The sequence below is a fragment of the Bufo bufo genome, chromosome 2 (assembly GCF_905171765.1).
Source record: "Bufo bufo chromosome 2, aBufBuf1.1, whole genome shotgun sequence".
In the NCBI taxonomy this organism is placed as follows: Eukaryota; Metazoa; Chordata; class Amphibia; order Anura; family Bufonidae; genus Bufo; species Bufo bufo.
The window spans coordinates 26,337,998-26,359,560 of record NC_053390.1 but is presented as its reverse complement, the minus strand read 5'-3'; the positions used below and the strand labels follow the sequence as shown (position 1 = coordinate 26,359,560).

The following is a 21,563-nucleotide window of genomic DNA, read 5'->3' as shown; positions in this document are numbered from 1 at the left end:
CCACAACTGTACATAGCGCATGTACAAGTATACATACCTGAGCTGGCTTTTCCAGTCTTCTCCCTGGTAAAAGAAGGTTCTATGCTGAAGAAAGACCTGAGCTAGCTGTCCCTCTCTCTCTCTCTCAGAAGGCTGGTACCCTGGCCAAAGGTTGGTGGCTTAGAGATTGTTGCTCAATTTTCCGGCTGGCTCCCTGGCCACAGGGCTGGCGACCCTCGGTCTGTGGATCAGCATCCCAATCTCAGCGCCTTATTCTGGTCACTCAGGCACACTGGCATGAGTCTCCCCCTCCAAGCACTGGTCCCTAACTGCAGAATACTAGGAGCTCTGACTGCTCTCCTTATATATAGTTTCTAGCTGAGCTAGTATATTCTAGTGGGAGGAGTGCAGTGGAGAAACACAACCCAAACAGAAATTGCAACAGTGTTTCTGTCTTTCAATAACTGGTAGAGTTTTGATGCAAGTCTATGGGAATGACTAAGCAGTTCTTCCAGACACAAACAAGTCTTCAGACCTTAACTACAGAGCTAAACCAGACAGTCAGAAGGTCTGTGTGCCTGTCTTGTCCCCTCCAAAATGTTGCATAGGTAGAAAGTCCCAAAGTCTCTCAGTATTATCTGGCTGTGCATTAACCCTTTTTACAGTACAGTGAGAATTAAAGGATATAGTACAATAAACATAAAATAGCCAGACAAAAATACCAAAATACCATGAGCTTTTTTTATTTTCCCCATTAAAAAAAACATGATATTAGTAAGTTATTTTAATAAAAAAAAAAAAAACTATTCTCATAGACAAAGGAAGAACCAACCCCTCATACCCCTTTTTTGGGGGTATGAGTAGTGGGATTATGATGCATTTAGCACCATGGCACCTTGTGTTTGTATTTATGGATTTTCATGTCCGCTAGATTGATTTGGCATTGAGAAATATTTATATGAGTTGTCATTTTTAAATTGTAGTTTATGGATAATTAATTTTAAAGGATTAATTTCACTGAATCATGCTTTTATTACACTAAGATTATGTATTTATTATATAACGTTGGTACGGTTATTACAGCACTTATAATTATGTATAATTAGTTTATCAAGGCACCTAAGCACTTTATTTGCAAGCTGATACCATATCAAGGCCTCACAATATATGGGGCCGTTTGAGATACATATAATATATTTATCTATGTTTATTACCATTATCATTATATTTTACATATACTGTATATACACAATATAGTATTGCCAATTACATGGAGGTCAGGAGTGCACAGAAACTTGGGCTGCCACAGCGATTTCACCTGTTGTCATCATGTTCTGGCAGGGCGGAGCTGATTGCGGCCAGGCTGGTGATATTTTTACGGTTTGTCTTTGCCATCAGAATCGTCAGGCTTTGGACGGAAGAGTCATGACATGGCAGGCACTGATTGATTATGCACTGTATGTTCTAACCTACCCTGCATGCAAAAAATCCTTAGATATATAAATGTTAAAAAAAACAAGGCCAGAGCAGGTAGGACCCCGAATCACTGAACATAAGGGAAAGGCAGAGTTACTGAATGGGTTTTTTAGCTCAGTATATACAAGAGACGAGAAAGGAGCTGCTATTGGTGGTGCCAAGCTGTTAGTACATCCAGTAATATACTCAACTGGATAAATGTACATATGGTCCAAGCTAAGTTAAACAAGATCAATGTGAACAAGGCTCCAGGTCCAGATGGATTACACCCAAGAGTTCTCAAAGAACTCAGTTCAATGCCCCTGTTCATAATTTTTAGAGATTCTCTGACTGACACAATGCAAATGTGGTGCCTGTATTCAAAAAGGGCTCTAGGTCCTCCACAGGTAATTATAGACCAGTAATCTTAAAGGGGTTGTCCGGGTTCATAGCAGTAATGTCAACGGCACTAATGGGCGAATTTTAGCGCTGCCCTAGCCTTTAAAAAGGCCAGGGCGACGCTAAAGCCCGCCCATTAGTGCCGGTGAAGTCACCGAGAACACTGCTAGGCGGAAAGCAGTGTAAAAAATATAAACAAAAAGCCTTTGCCCAGGGCAAAGGAGAGCATCAGAGCATGAAGGGACTATATACAGGAGTATGTGACTGTTAATATCATGATAACCAGCATGGGTTAACTAAGGACAGAAGTTGTCAGACTACCCTGATTTATTTTTATGAGGAGGTGAGTAGAAGCCTGGACAGAGGAGAGGCTGAGAATGTACACTGATGAGAAAAAGGGTAACAATGTGTCGAACTTTTGACTTTCAGGCTCCATATCTCACCATCCACTACAGATTCGAATGCGAGACTATAATTTTTAGAGACAATCATCTTGGCTATACATAAATTGGACTTGCAACTATTTAACATATGATTAGTTCTGCAGATTCTTTTCATGTAACAGCATTGTTACTGTATGCTCCTAAAATTTTACATTTTAATTTTTATAATTAGTTAGTATTTTGTAAATCCAACTTTGGCTTTCAGCACTGCCTGAATCCTTTGGGGCATGCTCTCAATCAGATTCAAACATGTCTTGACCAAAATCTGTTCCCAGGTCTCTTATACATGTTCCTAATGTTGGTGCATACTGGTCGACTCACTTGGGTACGAATACAGCTTTTTCTTCAACTCTACCCACAAGTGTTGGATTGGGTTGAAAATCTGAGGTGAGTTGTAGTTCTTTACGGGGAAGGATTTGCATGATTTCTTCTGGCTTTTCTGTTGTTTGCACTTTGGTATATAGAATATTCAGAGATCAGAGAAAACAAGATTTTTGTCGACTCACCTGTAAAATCTCTTTCTCGCTTAGTTCATTGGGGGACACAGGACCATGGGGTATAGCTGCTGATGCCACTAGGAGGCGACACTAGGCTGAAGAACACACCCCCATGGAAAACTGCCTCGTGGAAGCTGAAGACACTGCTGCCTGCAAGACCTTGCGGCCCAGCGCAGCCTCCGCTGATGAAAAAATATGCACCTGGTAAAACTTGATGAACGTGTGCAAGGACGACCAAGTCGCTGCCTTGCACAGCTGTGAAGCTGAAGCCTGGTGGAAGCGAGCCCAAGACGCGCCCACCGCCCTGGTCGAGTGGGCTGTGATAGGCGGTGCCTTGCCCCAGGAGCGGTATGCCTCAGCAATTGCCAAACAAATCCACCTGGCAATTGTCACCTTGGAGGCCGCCAAACCTTTGCGAGGACCTTCTGGAATAACAAACAGAGTATGTACGGCGGAAAGTGCTTGAGACAGTTAAGTAAATCCTGAGAGTCCTAACCACATCCAGCTAATGGAGAGCCCGCTCCCTAGGATGCGAAGGAGAGGGGCAGAAAGAAAGAAGAACAATGTCTTTGTTGACATGGAAGGCAGAGACTACCTTTGGCTGAAAAGAAGGTATAGGTCAGAGCACCGCCTTATCTTGGTGCAGAATAAGGAAGGGTTACTTACAGGAAAGAGCTGCCAACTCCAAAACGCGCCTGGTGGAAGTGATAGCCACCAGGAATGCAACCTTCTAGGAGAGAATACGGAGGGGATCTGTGTTTAAAGGCTCAAATGGAGCCAATTGGAGGGAACCCAGAACCAGGTTCAAGTCCCAAGAAGGCAAGGTGGGACGATAAGGAGGGACAGTGTGACCCACCCCTTGTAGGAAGGTCTTAACCGGAGCCTGTAGTGCCAGAGGACGCTGGAAAAAAATTTACAGCACTGACACCTGCCCCTTCAAAGAACTACACTACGTGCAGAATTATTAGGCAAATGAGTATTTTGACCACATCATCCTCTTTATGCATGTTGTCTTACTCCAAGCTGTATAGGCTCAAAAGCCTACTACCAATTAAGCATATTAGGTGATGTGCATCTCTGTAATGAGAAGGGGTGTGGTTTAATGACATCAACACCCTATATTAGGTGTGCATAATTATTAGGCAACTTCCTTTCCTTTGGCAAAATGGGTCAAAAGAAGGACTTGACAGGCTCAGAAAAGTCAAAAATAGTAAGATATCTTGCAGAGGGATGCAGCACTCTTAAAATTGCAAAGCTTCTGAAGCGTGATCATCGAACAATCAAGCGTTTCATTCAAAATAGTCAACAGGGTCGCAAGAAGAGTGTGGAAAAACCAAGGCGCAAAATAACTGCCCATCAACTGAGAAAAGTCAAGCGTGCAGCTGCCAAGATGCCACTTGCCACCAGTTTGGCCATATTTCAGAGCTGCAACATCACTGGAGTGCCCAAAAGCACAAGGTGTGCAATACTCAGAGACATGGCCAAGGTAAGAAAGGCTGAAAGACGACCACCACTGAACAAGACACACAAGCTGAAACGTCAAGACTGGGCCAAGAAATATCTCAAGACTGATTTTTCTAAGGTTTTATGGACTGATGAAATGAGAGTGAGTCTTGATGGGCCAGATGGATGGGCCCGTGGCTGGATTGGTAAAGGGCAGAGAGCTCCAGTCCGACTCAGACGCCAGCAAGGTGGAGGTGGAGTACTGGTTTGGGCTGGTATCATCAAAGATGAGCTTGTGGGGCCTTTTCGGGTTGAGGATGGAGTCAAGCTCAACTCCCAGTCCTACTGCCAGTTTCTGGAAGACACCTTCTTCAAGCAGTGGTACAGGAAGAAGTCTGCATCCTTCAAGAAAAACATGATTTTCATGCAGGACAATGCTCCATCACACACGTCCAAGTACTCCACAGCGTGGCTGGCAAGAAAGGGTATAAAAGAAGAAAATCTAATGACATGGCCTCCTTGTTCACCTGATCTGAACCCCATTGAGAACCTGTGGTCCATCATCAAATGTGAGATTTACAAGGAGGGAAAACAGTACACCTCTCTGAACAGTGTCTGGGAGGCTGTGGTTGCTGCTGCACGCAATGTTGATGGTGAACAGATCAAAACACTGACAGAATCCATGGATGACAGGCTTTTGAGTGTCCTTGCAAAGAAAGGTGGCTATATTGGTCACTGATTTGTTTTTGAATTTCAGAAATGTATATTTGTGAATGTTGAGATGTTATATTGGTTTCACTGGTAAAAATAAATAATTGAAATGGGTATATATTTGTTTTTTGTTAAGTTGCCTAATAATTATGCACAGTAATAGTCACCTGCAAACACAGATATCCCCCTAAAATAGCTAAAACTAAAAACAAACTAAAAACTACTTCCAAAAATATTCAGCTTTGATATTAATGAGTTTTTTGGGTTCAGTGAGAACATGGTTGTTGTTCAATAATAAAATTAATCCTCAAAAATACAACTTGCCTAATAATTCTGCACTCCCTGTAGGAGCAAGACCCAAATCCAGACCAGATTGCAGAAATTTAAAGGATGATGGGAAGGGAGAAGCGTAGTAGGGGGAGGTTATGTTCCGCACAGAAACGCAAAAAAGACCTCCTGTAATAAATCCTGGACGATGCTGGTTTCCTGGCTTTAATCATGGTGTGGATGACTCTAACCGGGAAACCTCGCTGCTTCTGAATAGCGGTTTCAACAGCCACGCCGTCAAACGTAGCGAGCGACTCTAAATGCTGGTGGAAGACAGGACCCTGAGAGAGAAGATTGGGTCTGAGCGGAAGGGGCCATGGCGTGTCTCCTAGAAGACGGATGATGTCTGTGTACCACACGTGACGTGGCCAATCCGGAGCAATAAGAATCGTCTGGATGCCCTCCATCCTGATTCTGCATAAGACTCGAGGCAGGAGAGGAAGAGGTGGGAACACGTACACCAGGGAGAACCCGTCCCATGGTGCCACCAGCGCGTCTATGGTGCATGCCCTGTGATCTATTGTGTGGCGAAACCAACCTCGCCACTGGGTTTTGAAGAGGCCTGTTTACCAGCCTCTTGCCTCAGGATTATGGCCCATACTAACTTTAAAGGAGAAGACAGACCGGCCACACAGCTTAAATCTGTCTTTGGAATTGTATTTTGTTATGTGAGGGTACCCAGATAGCTAATTTTATTGTATTCGTGTATTCTGAGTGCCATTCACCTAATGATATGCACTCAGACTTGAGCAATCTGGGAATATGTTAAATGCCTGTGTTTGCTGTGGGGGTGTGACATTGTGTGTTTGGGTGGGTATTTCTCTCCTGTTGTCTCCACATGTGTATTGGCGATTTCCCTTTGTCCTGAGAGATAATTGAATTGCTCCTCGGGTGTCTCCAGGGCAGAGAGGAGGAAACCATGATGCATTGTGGAGATGTGTTGTGTCTGTGTATCCTGGGTTGCTACGTATCTGTCCTGTGTCACAGTCTTCCTTCTGGTCCCCTAGGGGCGTGTCCACCAGATGGAGCACGGAGGAGTCTAGGATTTGGGACATCTACGACTACCGGATGGGCATGCATGTTTATGCTGACGGAAGGGAGGTGAGCAAAGACATGACCCACCTGGTAACAAGGGAGTGGGAGCTGGAGCAGACCTACCAACACCTGCTCAGCTCCATTCATCCCCAACCTACTCGACAAGCAGAGCCAGATCTGCCCTCCTACAACTGGGAAGACTTGCCGGCGATACCCCCTGCTTCCCTGCTTCCCTACCAACTCCCAAAGTAGGGAACTTCATCGACTGGTTCTGGGAAGACCTCCCGATGGCAGGTGGAGATGGGACCGAGGTCTCTCCACCGGCCCTACAGAGATGCTGGGCAGTCGGCCCAGATCCCAAACGGCATCCGGAGTTTCAGGGAGTTGAGACAGTTGGTCTGACTCCCCAGCAGCAGTGTGTTGTAAAGAGAGAAGAGACAACCGATCTCTCTCCCCAACCACAGGGGGACAGCACCCCTAACTCCGATGGTGCAGATGGGACCGCGGTCTCTGCACCAGGCCTACCGGGATGCTGGATGGCCGGTTCAGATCCCCCACCAACCCTGCAGGAATGCCAGGAGGAAGAGGTAAGCGATTCCTCCTCTCCACAGCCGATCTGCAACAAGGTCCTGGGGATAGGATTCCCTGACCACATCCCAGCGGAAGAGCTGGCATCTGGGCAGAGCGCAGTCAGCCTCTGCCCTCCCCTATCCTCTTCTCCAGAGCCGGACATCCCACAGGCTAGCCCAGCGGAAGAGCTGGCATCTGGGCAGAGCGCAGTTGGCCTCTGCCCTCCTCTATCCTCTTATCCAGAGCCTGACTCCCCACAGGCTACCCCAGCAGAAGAGCTGGCATCTGGGCAGAGCTCAGTCAGCCTCTGCCCTCCCCTATCCTCTTCTCCAGAGCCGGACATCCCACAGGCTACCCCAGCAGCAGAGCTGGCATCTGGGCAGAGCGCAGTCGGCCTCTGCCCTCCCCTATCCTCTTCTCCAGAGCCGGACATTCCACAGGCTACCCCAGCGGAAGAGCTGGCATCGGGGCAGAGCGCAGTCGGCCTCTGCCCACCAAGTACCTACATCTCCAAGCTAGAGAGCAACAAGGAAGCAAGGAGTAGCAGATGCCCAATCAACAGCTGGGGACATACAGAACCGAGCCAGGCCCCAAGATTCAACAGGTCCAGTATTGGGTTGTGGTTGGACTGCCAGACTAACTCAGGTACTGACCGTGAAGTCAGGTATCCGGTTAGTCTTCCCTGGGAGGGGGAGATGTGTGGCGAAACCAATCTCGCCACTGGGTTTTGGAGAGGCCTGTTTACCAGCCTCTTGCCTCAGGATTATGGCCCATACTAACTTTAAAGGAGAAGACAGACCGGCCGCACAGCTTAAATCTGTCTTTGGAATTGTATTTTGTTATGTGAGGGTACCCAGATAGCTAATTTTATTCACCTAATGATATGCACTCAGACTTGAGCTATCTGGGAATATGTTAAATATCTGTGTTTGCTGTGGGGGTGTGACATTGTGTGTTTGGGTGGTGATTTCTCTCTTGTTGTCTCCACATGTGTATTGGCGATTTCCCTTTGTCCTGAGAGATAATTGAATTGCTCCTCGGGTGTCTCCAGGGCAGAGAGGAGGAAACCATGATGCATTGTGGGGATGTGTTGTGTCTGTGTATCCTGGGTTGCTACGTATCTGTCCTGTGTCACAGTCTTCCTTCTGGTCCCCTAGGGGCGTGTCCACCAGATGGGGACCTGCATAAATGCGGGCGGGTAGCCCTCAATAAAGTGTGCCTATTTTATCCTTCATCATGTTGAGGCTGGTGTTTGGGTAACTGATCGACACTGGGGGATTGCTATACGCTGGAAGATTTGCTATACTCCCCTGGCTATAACTACTAGCTCTTTTAAGAGCTGCTCCTGCTCTCTGGTTTTAGGAGAGGTTCACCCACTGGAGCCTGGAGCCTTGTCGTAGGTCCAGGGTGGGTAGGAGACGGTGAGACCTCAACCAAGCTTCGGCGGGTTCGTGGGGTCTGCAGTGCGTACGGTGTCAAGTGGAGTGCTTGGAGTCCTCGGAAAGCACTAGGACTATCTATCGACTGAGGTACCCGGTCGAGGTGCTAGGAGATCCGTTACATCTTGTTCAAGAGAAGAAGGCGTGAAGTTTGTGGTTGAGCCGGGACGCCATCAGGTCCACCTCCGGTTGACCCCACCGGAGACAGATCGCTTGGAACACCTCCGGGTGCAGAGACCACTCCCCTGGGTCCATCGTCGTCCGACTGAGGAAATCTGAGGTCCAATTCTCCACTCCCAGAATGTGGACCGCCGAAAGAGCTGGAACATGGGTCTCTGCCCACCGCAGGATTTTGGCCGACTCCGCTATTACTGCTTGACTGCGGGTTCCTCCTTGGTAATTGATATAGGCCACTGCCGTGGCGTTGTCTGACTGTACCCGGATCGGCCGACCCTTCAGGAGAGGGGCTCAATGTAGAAGTGACAGATGAATGGCCCGGAGTTCCAGAATGTTAATGGGAAGTTTGAACTCCGACTGAGATCATACACCTAGGACTGTCTGGGCAGGAAGACTCCGCCCCAACCCTGAAGACTCGCGTCGGTGGTGATGACCGTCCATTAGACCGGGAGAAAGGATTTTCCCGACTCCAAGGTTGGGGTCGAAAGCCACCACCTGAGTGCCGAACGCACCCCTGGAGGCAGGACGATGTGACGGTCCAGGGAATCCGGTGACTTGTCCCACAACTACAAAATTGTCCGCTGAAGTGAACGAGTGTGAAATTGTGCAAACGGAACCACCTCAAAGGAAGTGACCATTGCACCCAAGACCTTCATGCAAAATCAAATTGAAGGGTACCTGCGCCGGAGGAAAAGGCGGACTGACCGACGAAGGGCTAGCCGCTTGTCTGGAGGGAGGCGCACCAACGCTGCGGCCGTGTCGGAGATCATACCTAGAAAAGTGATCCATCTGGTGGGGGCTAGGGAAGACTTCTGGAAGTTCACCAGCCAGCTGAACCGCGCCCAGGGTATCCAGAGTGATACGCAGACTGTCCTCATATCAGGGTGATGCCCCTGGTAAGAAGAAGTGTGAGTACTTTCGTGAAGACACGCGGTGCCATCGCCAAGTCAAAAAGAAGGGCTACGAACTGGTAGTGATGGGGTTCCACTGCAAAGCGGAGGAAGTGCTGATGCGCCAGAGCAATAGGGACGTGTAAGGTACTTTTACCGCCCGTAGCCTCTTAGATAATTTCATCTAGCTTAGATAAAAGCTAATCTCATCTAACTTAGATAAAAGCGCCTCTTGAAGGTTAACACAGGAGGGTACTATAGTACACCATCAGACGGTAATACGGTTGAATACGGAGAAAGTCCAGTTTGCTGCTTTATAAATCTTGGGGAGATAGGCCTGCCAAGTAGGGCAGTTACTCTGTTTGATGGAGGTAGGGTTAATGTGTTTACAGTCCACTCTAGGTTATCACCATGAGATGGGACTTAGGTCTTAAACGGTTGAGTAAGCTGCCAAGAGTGGTTTCTTGTAAACAGCCTTGATTCAATAATACCCAATATAGAAGAGTGTGGGTATGGTCGGTAAGTATGATCCCATGTGATCTGAGGGGTGGAGTGTAATAGTAAAAGTGTGACAGTATAGCAGTGCACACTTGCAGACTCGCCATGTGCTTAACTCTCCGAGGCAAGATGGTGGCTGAATCCCACAGTTTCAGTGTCTCTAAAAAGGTGAAGAGCTGGGGCCAAGATGAAGGCAGTGTAATAGAAGCAAGATCGTCCTTACAGGGTGTAGTATTTATTTATTTTATGCACTTATATATAGCAGCTATATACCGCAGCACTTTACAGACATTAGCATCTAGCTGTCCCCAATGGAGCTCACAATCTAAGTTCCCTATCAATATGTCTTTGGAGTGTGGGAGAAAGCCAGAGAACCCTGAGGAAACCCAGGCAAACATGGGGAGAACATACAATCTCCATGCAGATGTTTTCCTTGGTCGGATTCGGACCTAGGACCCCAGCGCTGCAAGGCATCAGTGCTAATCACAAAGCCACCATGCTGCCCAGTAGTAGGACCACAACGCCAGGTCACAGTAATAATGGTGCATTGCCCATCCTCAGGACTTTCACAGTCCTTACTGTGAAACTCTGCTCCTCACAAAGGCTTTTCTCCCTTACCCGATTAATAGTTTCACACATAAGATGTCAATTTTCTACAGGTTACACCAGTTAAAAAAGTGTGTCCAGACATATGCCACACCCTATATAACAAAGCTGACAAGTGCAGTGTGTTATTAAACAGGCTGCTTGTTGCCACCGGCTTACATCAATTTACCCATAGTTATACAGCACATGGCACAGCCACTTTAAGATTACTAATACTGTCTTGGAATTAAAGAGCTTCAAAGTAGTTGCATACAAGCCCTAGTAGAACCCAGAATGTCCACATCTGAGCATTTTCAATTTTGGTTGAACTTATTTGTACCAGACTCAAACTCATTGAAATCTGGCCCCCCCAAAAAAATATCAAGAAATTTGATCATCTCTACTACTCGTAGATCTCTGACTTTTGATTCTTATGCAAAACATTTTCCACATTCTGAACATGAAAATGGTCTCTTCCTTATGTGAAATCTCTGATGTTTAACACAACTTGTTTTTTTTTAAAACCATTTCCCACATTCTGCACATGAATATGGTTTCTCTCCTCTGTAAATTCTTTCATGTTTAACACAATTTGATTTTTCTGTATAATATTTCCCACATTCTAGACATGAATATGGTTTCTTCTGACTTTTCTATGTGTACGAAGATTTGATTTAGTTTTAAAACATTTTCCACATTCTGAACATGAAAACGGCTTCTCTCCTGTGTGACCTCTCTCATGTATAACAAGACTTGATTTATGCGTAAAATATTTCCTACATTCTGAACATGAATATGGCTTCTCTCCTGTGTGAATTCTCCCATGTATAACAAGATGTGTTTTAGTTTTAAAAAATTTCCCACATTCTGAGCATGAATATGGCTTCTCTCCTCTGTGAAATCGTTTATGTGTATCAAGACTTGATTTGTCTGTAAAAAATTTCCCACATTCTAGACATAAATATGGTTTCTCTCCTGTGTGACGTCTCTCATGTTTAATTAGATGTGATTTATCTTTAAAACGTTTCCCACATTCTGAACAAAAATAAGGCTTCTCTCCTGTGTGAGTTCTCTCATGGGAAACAAGACTTGATTTATGTTTAAAACACTTCCCACATTCTGAACAGGAATATGGCTTCTCTCCTGTGTGACTTCTCTCGTGTGTAATGAGATTAGATTTTTTTTTAAAACATTTTCCACATTCTGAACATGAATATGGTTTTTCTCCTGTGTGAATTCTCTCATGGGAAACAAGACTTGATTTCTGTGTAAAACATTTCCCACATTCTGAACAAGAATATGGTTTCTCTCCTGTGTGAATTCTCTCATGGGAAACAAGACTTGATTTATGTTTAAAACACTTCCCACATTCGGAACAGGAATATGGCTTCTCACCTGTGTGACTTCTCTCATGTCTAATAAGACCATATTTTTCTGCAAAGCACTTCCCACATTCTGAACATGAATATGGCTGCTCTCCTTTGTGAATTCTTCTTTTTGTAGAAAGACCTGAGCTTTTTGTGAACTCTTTGGCATGTTGAAACCTTTCACCCCCTTTCTGACCTGTACTTGAGGTAGCAATCTGTGATGGGTGAGGAGAAGGTTTCTCATTATTAGAGGGATTATATGGTTGAGCTAGACTGTGAAGTCCTGGATGTATATTAAGGTTTCCTCTTGAAGAGCGCTGCATGATATCTTCATCTTCTACTTTATAATTTAGTGATAACATAAAGTTTCCCTCACAATTCATACTGGGATTTTCTGTTAAGATAAAAATTGATTAGATTATTTTTTCAAACTACATCATGGACAGACTTGTCAAACTTGCCTTCTATCAATAGATTTGGCCCTTCAATGCCAAATGGGCATTACCTTAATACAACAAATTAACTTAAAAAGGATCTGTCACTACATTCCTCAACACAAACTGCATTCATTATTAAATCACTCTCTCAGACCTGATGAAGCTAGTGGACTGATTACAAAAATCCATGCTATAATGGCCCCCAGGGATAAATTGACAAGCATTTTTTATCTCCTCCTCCTCCCGCTGCTGCTGAAATCTCACACTGCAAAACTTTTAAACATTATGGAGAAAACCACAAAAATATATTGATTATTTTTATATATACTGTATATCATTACTATCCCAAAAGGGTGCTTAACCCTTTCCTGCACAATGAAGAACATTCAGGTCACTTGCGCCATGTAATTCCTGCACAATGCCGTACATGTATCCATCATGATAGCACAGACCCAAAAGCTGTGCCCCCATAATCCCCAGTGGGTGTGTGGATGTGACTGACTGTCATGTCCAGCAGGAACAGCCGGGATCAGAGAAGAACCTGATCAGAGATCGCCGTCAGCTGGATAAGGGGAATACTTCATGATGTAATGGGACATCTCCAATCCAAGAGCAGCGCAGCAGTCAGTGATCAGATTCTCCTCCTGTCCTCAAGTCACCAAGGACAGAATCTGGTCACTTTCTCCATTCATGATTCCATACCTGTGGTGACATCTCCTGGAATGTCCACCTCCACCTCACTCTTACACGGCGGATCGCCCATCATCCTCTCTTCTTCATCCTCCACTTTAATATCAGTCAGATCTTCTCCCTGATTTGTCATCTGTAACAATTCAGTACAATACAGCAGACAGGTGGGAAATCTAACAGATCCACATAAGAGACCCCCACAATCTATGACCCCTCTATGACTGTAGGACCCCCCTATATAGATGTGTATAGGGCTCAGCTCCATCTACCTGAGGATTCTCTGGGACCTTCTCCTCTAGACAGTCCTGGGAATACAGAGGATGGGGACATCTCTCTGGTGGATTTCTCCTCCTGGATCCATCTGTGGAGACACAGGCACACAGTGACTGAATACATGGCCTCCTGTAGATCTGTCTATAGATCAGACACTTCTCTCAGCTCCTTCACTTCTAAGTTTAGTTATCAAGAGGAAATATCAATATTCTGCTCCTCACCACTCGTGCCGAGGTCCCAGCACCTAGCAGACCACAGGCCCAAAGTAAGGCTGAATTCACACGTCCGTGGAACACGGTCCGTGAGATACCTGATTGGCATCCTGCTTAGTGCAGGAGCGCACGGCGTCATTGGTTGCTATGACGCCGTGCGCTTTGTGCCGCCTCCGCAGTACATTAATACATGATATAAATGATCTATACGAGTGTATTACTGTACAGCAGCATCGGCATAAAGCTTCTGCACTAAGCAGGATGCCAGTCCGATATCTCACGGACCATGTTCCACGGACGTGTGAATTCAGCCTAACGGCTGGTCAATGACAGAAAATCGCAGACAGTGGGCTGACGGCTCCTTCTCCACAATAGTACATTTTGATGATGAAGATACAGATGTATATGGCAATGTCGGGAAGGGGGAAATCTTTATACAGTCCTGATCAAAAGTTTAAGACCACTTAAAAAATGGCAAAAAATCCTATTTAGCATGGCTGGATCTTAACAAGGTTCCAAGTAGAGCTTCAACATGCAACAAGAAGAAATGGGAGTGAGACAAAACATTTTTTGAGCATTCAATTTAATGAAAACAACGAATAAACTGAAACAGGCTGTTTTTCAGCTGATCAAAAGTTTAGGACCACATGCCTTTAAAAGGCCAAATCTGTGCAAAGATTCATTGTCATTTTCTGTCAGGTAGTCACACGTTGTGATGGCAAAGGCAAAAAAACTCTCCCTTTTTGAACGTTGAACTGCATAAGCAGGGTCTCTCACAGCGCGCCATCGCTGCTGAGGTGGGACGCAGTAAAACAGTCATTTGGAATTTCTTAAATGATCCTGAGGGTTATGGAACAAAAAAGTAAAGTGGAAGACCCAAAAAGATTTCATCAGCACTGAGCCGAAGGATCCAATTGGCTGTCCGTCAAGACACTGGACGATCCTCGACCCAAATTAAGGCCCTTACTGGTGCTGACTGCAGCCTCATAACCATCAGACGGCATCTGAGACTGAAGGGCTTCAAAAACAAAAAACGTCTTCAAAGACCTCGTCTTCTTGAACGCCACAGAACTGCTCGTTTGGACTTTGCAAGAGAGCACCAAACATGGGACATTCAAAAGGTGGAAGAAAGTTTTATTCTCTGATGAGAAAAAATGTAACCTTGATGGTCCTGATGGTTTCCAACGTTACTGGCATGACAAGCAGATCCCACCTGAGATGTTTTCTACGCGCCACAGTGGAGGGGGCACCATATTGGTCTGGGGTGCTTTTTCCTTCAGTGGAACAATGGAGCTTCAGGAAGTGCAGGGGCGTCAAACGGCCGCTGGCTAGGTCCAGATGTTGCAGAGAGCATTCCTCATGACTGAGGGCCCTCGTCTGTGTGGTAACGACTGGGTTTTTCAACAGGACAACGCTACAGTACACAATGCCCGCAGGACAAGGGACTTCTTCCAGGAGAATAACATTACTCTTTTGGCCCATCCTGCGTGTTCCCCTGATCTAAATCCAATTGAGAACCTTTGGGGATGGATGGCAAGGGAAGTTTACAAAAATGGACAACAGTACCAGACAGTAGATGGCCTTTGTGCAGCCATCTTCACCACTTGGAGAAATGTTCCCACTCACCTCATGAAAACGCTCGCATCAAGCATGCCGAAACGAATTTTTGAAGTGATAAACAATAACGGCGGAGCTACTCCATTACTGAGTTCATGTTTGGAAGTTGGATTTCTGTTTTGGGGGGGGGTTATTTTTTTTTTGGAGGTGTGGTCCTAAACTTTTGATCAGCTGAAAAACAGCCTGTTTCAGTTTATTCGTTGTTTTCATTAAATTGAATGCTCAAAAAATGTTTTGTCTCACTCCCATTTCTTCTTGTTGCATGTTGAAGCTCTACTTGGAACCTTGTTAAGATCCAGCCATGCTAAATATGATTTTTTTCAGCTGTACAGCTCCCTGAATCAGGACACCATCTTGACACAATGACAACTCTGCTTATGAGGCAAATTTCTGAAAAGGAATCCCCCAGTGAAGACCTTCATCAGTTAGACACAGTACATAATGAAAGTAAAACAACTACTATCAGTCTCCTCTCCACCAGGCAACAAGGTGTTGGAGAAAGCTCTGTCCATCCTGTCCACCAAAAGTGTCTGCAATGAACACCTCTGACATCAGAAAAGCAGGAACTGAAGAATACAGTCTGGTCTGATGAATAAGGGTCATGTGGACAGCCAGGTGCGTGTGTCACTTACCTGGGGAAGATATGATTTCAGGTGCTATATGGGAAGAATCATCAGAGAAGAATATCCTGCGGCGCAAAAACCATCCAATGATTTGATTCAGATTTCAGAAATGTATTTTGCAGATGATACAACGCGTTTCAGGGACAACGGTCCCCTTTATTAGGTACAGACTGCTTATACACAAACATTACCAATGATACATGTATGTATACACCTTTAAAAAAATGCCCAAAACACTAAAATGGAGGTTAGGGGGTGGGGATGTGCGGTGCAGGACCTGCCCTATTGTCTCTGTTATGTGGATAACTTGTAGTTTTTATTAAAATAATAATATAAATATGTGCTCCAATGGTTTGGGGCTTATAGACGTTGGTGGGGTAAGTGGAGAGTTAAAACTATATAAATAAGAGACCCTGCCGGTATTACCGGAGCGATCGCCAGGTTTGGAGCGCTCATGTGACTCGGAGGCCGGTCACGTAATCACAATGGCGGGCATGTGACTGCTGTTGCCTAGTAACGAGACGCTAGAGCTTCTAGTTAGGGCTAGAATGTAGGTCCTGCTGGGAGGATGGCAAAGAGCCATTAGAGCTCTCTCTCCTAGCGCTGGCGCCCCTTGACCTCCATTTTAGTGTTTTTGGCTTTTTTTATGTGTATAAATACATGCATCATTGGTAATGTTTGTGTATAAGCAGTCTGTAGCTGATGAAGGGGACCGTTGTATCTGAAACGCGTTGTACCTGGGTAAGAGATGGCACCAGGTGCACTCTAGGGAGTAGAAAAGCCGGCACGGGAAGTATGATGTTCTGGGCAATGTTCTTCTGGATACCTAAGGTCTAAAGATGAGCAAATTGATTTGTACGAATTCAGTGGAGTTCATTCTTAAGAATTTTAGGTCTGTGAGGAAGCATCCCACTACAGACAATTAACAAATGTGCCAGCATATTAACATTGTCACATATATCGTGCAGCCATGATAATTTCATGTATGTGCTGTTACTGAAAGTATTGACACGCGCGCAAATGTTCTAGTTAGTGAAATAGGGCATTGTGCACTCGCCGCATGCAAATTTGTTGAGACGATTAGTAGCCAGATCATAATGCATGAGTAAATAGTGGAAGTAAAGGGACACATGCAAGATTACTAAAGCTGCCGGCAGAGGGAGCATCCTGACCTTTGGGCACGCTCCTTAAACAGTGAAAATTCGTTCAGGTATTTGCTCATCCCAACTTGGGTCATGGCATCATGTACCACCTACCTAAACTTTGTACGGGCTATTACCACCCCTTAAATGGCAGCAGTTCCCGATAATGGCAGTTATCTGTTTCAGTAGGATAATGTCCGGCCACATTGCAAAAACTGTCCAGGAATGAAGAACATGACAAAGATATCAAGGTAATGACTTCCCTCCAGATTCCTAGATCCAAATGCAATCATGTATGGGATGTGCTAAAAAACAAATCTCATCCATGGAGACGCCACCAAGCACCTTACAAGGTTTGTCTTAGAAACTGGTCTCCCCTTGTCTTTAGACATAGTCTATGTGCCGCGGAGGTGTTGGTGAGGGGAAACACAGGAAGGCACCACTGAGACAGGTCAGAGAGGGAGCCACCTACTGACATCTATGCAATGGAAACACTCTTCCCTGTCATTGGAAGGGTTATCACAAAAGGACAAAAATGGTTCTTGTGAAATTCGAAAACAATCTTAGGCAAAAAGGAAGGTAGGGTTTTCATTACTGCCATATTATCAAGTATAGTAGTGTGTGGAGAGGGGAAGCAGAGAGGCCTGCAGTTCACTGACCCAGCGGTCTGAGGTAATGGCCAGGAGGAAAAACATCTTGGTGGAGAAGTACTGGATAGAGACAGAATTCAAGGGCTCAAAGAGAGGACCTGCTAAGGCAGGGATCAGCAACCTTTGGCACTCCAGCTGTTGTGAAACTACAATTCCCAGCATGCTCCATTAAGTTCTATGTGAGTTCTTAGAAGAGCAGAGCAAGTATGCCTGCTGGGAGTTGTAGTTTCACAACAGCTAGAGTGCCGGAGGTTGCCTACCTCTGTGCTAAGGCATTAAGTACTAGGTTAAAGGGGTTGTCACACCAGCAAATGGCCTTTGTTATGTAGGTATTATGTAGTGAATACAAGGCAATAATCAGATAGATCCTCCTCTCCTCCTTCCCTGGTAACTGGGCCAAGGAGGAGCTGAAGAGCAATCATCTGCTGCATCAAAAAGGGGCATCTGCCCCCCAGACATCCCCAGCAGCTCCTGGAGGAGAATGACTTCAGCAGGAACCTTCTGAGATCCTTCAGGTGAATGGAGTCTATTAATATGTCTGACTTATAAGGCAAATGCAGGGACCTAACGTGATGGGTAAAGAGTCTAACTTGTGGGGTTCCTCCATTACATGTCACTGCACACACGTGTATACACTGCACATGATGGGTCTTACCCTGTGATATAAGAGGCTGGTGCTCCTCCATTACATGTCACTGCACACACGTGTATACACTGCACATGACGGCTCTTACCTTGTGATATATGAGGCTGGTGCTCCTCCATTACATGTCACTGCACACATGTGTATACACTGCACATGACGGCTCTTACCTTGTGATATAAGAGGCTGGTGCTCCTCCATTACATGTCACTGCACACACGTGTACACACTGCACATGACGGCTCTTACCTTGTGATATAAGAGGCTGGTGCTCCTCCATTACATGTCACTGCACACACGTGTATACACTGCACATGACGGCTCTTACCTTGTGATATAAGAGGCTGGTGCTCCTCCATTACATGTCACTGCACACACGTGTATACACTGCACATGACGGCTCTTACCTTGTGATATAAGAGGCTGGTGGTCCTCCACTACATATCACTGCACACACGTGTATACACTGCACATGACGGCTCTTACCTTGTGATATAAGAGGCTGGTGCTCCTCCATTACATGTCACTGCACACACGTGTACACACTGCACATGACGGCTCTCACCTTGTGATATAAGAGGCTGGTGCTCCTCCATCATGGCCTCCTTGTACAGATCCTTGTGTCCTTCTATATACTCCCACTCCTCCATGGAGAAATAGACAGTGACGTCCTGACACCTTATAGGAACCTGACAACACAATGACACCGTCATCACCCAGACCCCTCCAGTGCTGTTACTGGAGAATTTCCCAGCATTCCCAGCAGTGTCACCTCTCCAGTCAGCAGCTCCATCATCTTGTGGGTGAGTTCTAGGATCTTCTGCTCATGTATCAGGGGGTGAGGGGGAGGCTCTGTGATGGGGGGAGGGGTCCTGCTCCGCCCTCCTGACTCCTGGAGATGGATGATGGGAGTCACACAGTCCCCCGATGTCTTCTTCACTATTGTGTACTCCTGTGGATGGAGAGAGACACTTAGGGAATAAACCCTTCAGGGGCCATGTGCTCTCCTCCGGCCCTTTCCTCCTGGGTACAACGTGCCTACTTACCTTCTCATGGCTCCTACAACATGACTATTGGTCACTGGTCACATGACACATCACTCACCATACTGGGGGCTGATCTTCAGGTTCTCCATCACTTGGAAGGTCTGGAGGCCGTTCTCCAGGACCCTGGACTCTTCCTATCACTTCCTATGATGGATTCTCCTTCCCGATGTCTGACTTGTTACAGAATACAATAAAGAGCAGAGAAATCTAGAAAAGTTTACCTCTCCGCTCAGCAGGGAGATGATCTCCAAGGTGAGGTCTAATATTCTTCTGCTGATCTCCTTCCTGTCCATCCTTGGTGGCTCATTCAGGAGAAGGCTCGTATTGCTGGTTTTCTTCATGATGCCTCCAAAAAAACAGGAATAAAGGTTAATCAGTGAGTCCCATGTCCCCGATAATGAGGCCGAGAAAAAGTACAACTCATCCCGCAAAACTCAGACCCTCATAAAGCTGCACTGATGGGAAAAACCCTGAGCTCCGGGTGTATCTAAGCTCCTGGCAGTGCAGGGTGTATCTAAGCTCCTGGTGGTGAAAACCTCATTCATATGAAACAGATTCTTTTATCCAGCAGTGAATGATGACAACCCCCACTATCCCCACTACTACTCCCCCATCATACTAAGCTGAGGAGCGGAGAAGGATTCCTTGTGTGTAATGGAGGAGAATCTCCAGAGGTGACATGTCTGAGCTCTCCACCACACTGTCTCCTCACAGCTCATCTTACCTGCAGGCTGGAGGAATGGCTGATACCAGAGAGAACAAGAGCCCTGACTACCGACCAGGACCTGCCCAGTATCTGCTGCACTGCCAGAGCTGAAGGACCTGCGGTGACGTCACCGTCATGTGATCAATGCAGGGGGCGGGGCTCAGCTGTGGAGAGGATAAGATGTTGTGATGACGGTCATGTGACATGAGGGGCGGAGCTCCTGTGCTGTGTGTGGATGAGAACTAGAAGGAAGTGGAGAAGTCAAGGACGGATCCGTAGTCTGGAGTCTCAGGAGACATTATGAACCCTGTACATGGGGAGTCTACAGCTGTCTAGCACATAGCCATAGATGACTCCTGGGGTCTACAGCTGTTTAGCACAGGCATGTTCAACCCGCGGCCCTCCAGCTGTTGTAAAACTACAACTCCCACAATGCCCTGCTGTAGGCTGTTCGGGCATGCAGGGAGTTGTAGTTTTGCAACAGCTGGAGGGCCACAGGTTGAGCCTGGTCTAGCACACAGCCATAGAGGACTCTTGGAGTCTACAGCTGTCTAGCACATAGCCATAGAGGACTCGGGGTCTACAGCTGTCTAGCACATAGTCATAGAGGACTCGGGGTCTCCACCTGTCTAGCACATAGTCATAGAGGACTCGGGGTCTACAGCTCTCTAGCACATAGTCATAGAGGACTCTTGGAGTACAAATTCATTTAACCCCTTAAAAACACCAGTTATTTTTTTCAAATCAATGAAAAGTGTCTGTTTGCACAATTTGATTCTAGTTTTCATGCCCAGAACCTTTTTGGGCCAGGCTGAACTCCTCCGTCTGCTGTGTGAGATCAGTGACCGCAATTCATTTCATAATTCAAATCCCTTTTTTTTTTTGTTCCCACTTTTATTCCTAAATTGGGTTTTCTTTTAGGACGCTCACTGTAAGTTTTTCTCTTACTGTCAATAAGGTCTCCTCAAAATTAATTTTAAAAAATATATACAAATGATGTGAATGAGAAACTGACAAATAAGAAACCAACTTCAGCCTCATAACGGACGCCTCAGACCGATAACATACAGTTCCATTGGGGAAAAAAACGGATATGTTAACATAATTTTTTTTTTTACCGGACTCTGCAGGATGGAAAAGCGCAGTGTGCTACACTATTGTATACAGGTTTTTGCAACGTATACGTTAAACAGATGGCAAAAACTTGATGTGGACCTTCCCGTAATACTCACTTAGTTCCTCCAATGATCATCACAGATCACCACCCCAGCAGCAGCAGGATACGGTCCCACATCATGCTTGCTGTGTAGGAGGAGCAGAGGCTGATTCCCGGGTCTGCACCGCTTCTCCTATACAGCCCAGATGTGAGGAATGGTGAAGCAGAGAGCAGATGACTCCCTGCTTCACCATTACAGGCAACTGAGACATCTGAGAGCAGGACATACCTCAGACATTCCGAGATCACCGGACAGCCACTGAATTCTGGGACTGTCGGGGGTATGCCTGCCTGTTGTTTGGATGTATGTAGTGTATGTGCATGTGTACCTACCTGTTGTGTGTATCTACAGTACAGACCAAAAGTTTGGACACACCTTCTCATTCAAAGAGTTTTCTTTATTTTCATGACTATGAAAATTGTAGATTAACACTGAAGGCATCAAAACTATGAATTAACACATGTGGAATTATATACATAACAAACACGTGTG

General features: G+C 45.8%; 1 protein-coding gene and 1 long non-coding RNA gene across 2 annotated transcripts; both read right to left on the bottom strand.

Moving 5' to 3' along the window:
• Positions 1–8,427: 8,427 nt before the first annotated feature.
• LOC120990664 (oocyte zinc finger protein XlCOF6.1-like) lies at positions 8,428–12,198 on the bottom strand. Its single transcript, XM_040419576.1, has 3 exons — positions 11,454–12,198; positions 11,098–11,285; positions 8,428–8,751 (listed from the first exon to the last, which is right to left on the bottom strand). The coding sequence occupies exons 1-3, from the start codon at positions 12,196–12,198 to the stop codon at positions 8,428–8,430; spliced, it is 1,257 nt and encodes a 418-aa protein (XP_040275510.1).
• Positions 12,199–19,003: 6,805 nt separating this feature from the next.
• Positions 19,004–19,954, bottom strand: LOC120991249. Its single transcript, XR_005776580.1, has 3 exons — positions 19,873–19,954; positions 19,370–19,494; positions 19,004–19,054 (listed from the first exon to the last, which is right to left on the bottom strand). It is a non-coding gene; the product is annotated as an uncharacterized LOC120991249 (long non-coding RNA).
• Positions 19,955–21,563: the final 1,609 nt, after the last annotated feature.

Excerpts from the sequence above, each read along its gene's own strand:
- LOC120990664 (XM_040419576.1), bottom strand. The coding sequence starts at position 12,198 with ATGAATTGTGAGGGAAACTTTATGTTATCACTAAATTATAAAGTAGAA. Across the intron at positions 11,286-11,453 it reads ACGTTTTAAAGATAAATCAC|ATCTTGTTATACATGGGAGA; the intron begins ATCTAATTAAAC and ends AAACTAAAACAC. Across the intron at positions 8,752-11,097 it reads ATCTTCGTACACATAGAAAA|GGTCGGCCGATCCGGGTACA; the intron begins GTCAGAAGAAAC and ends CCTCTCCTGAAG.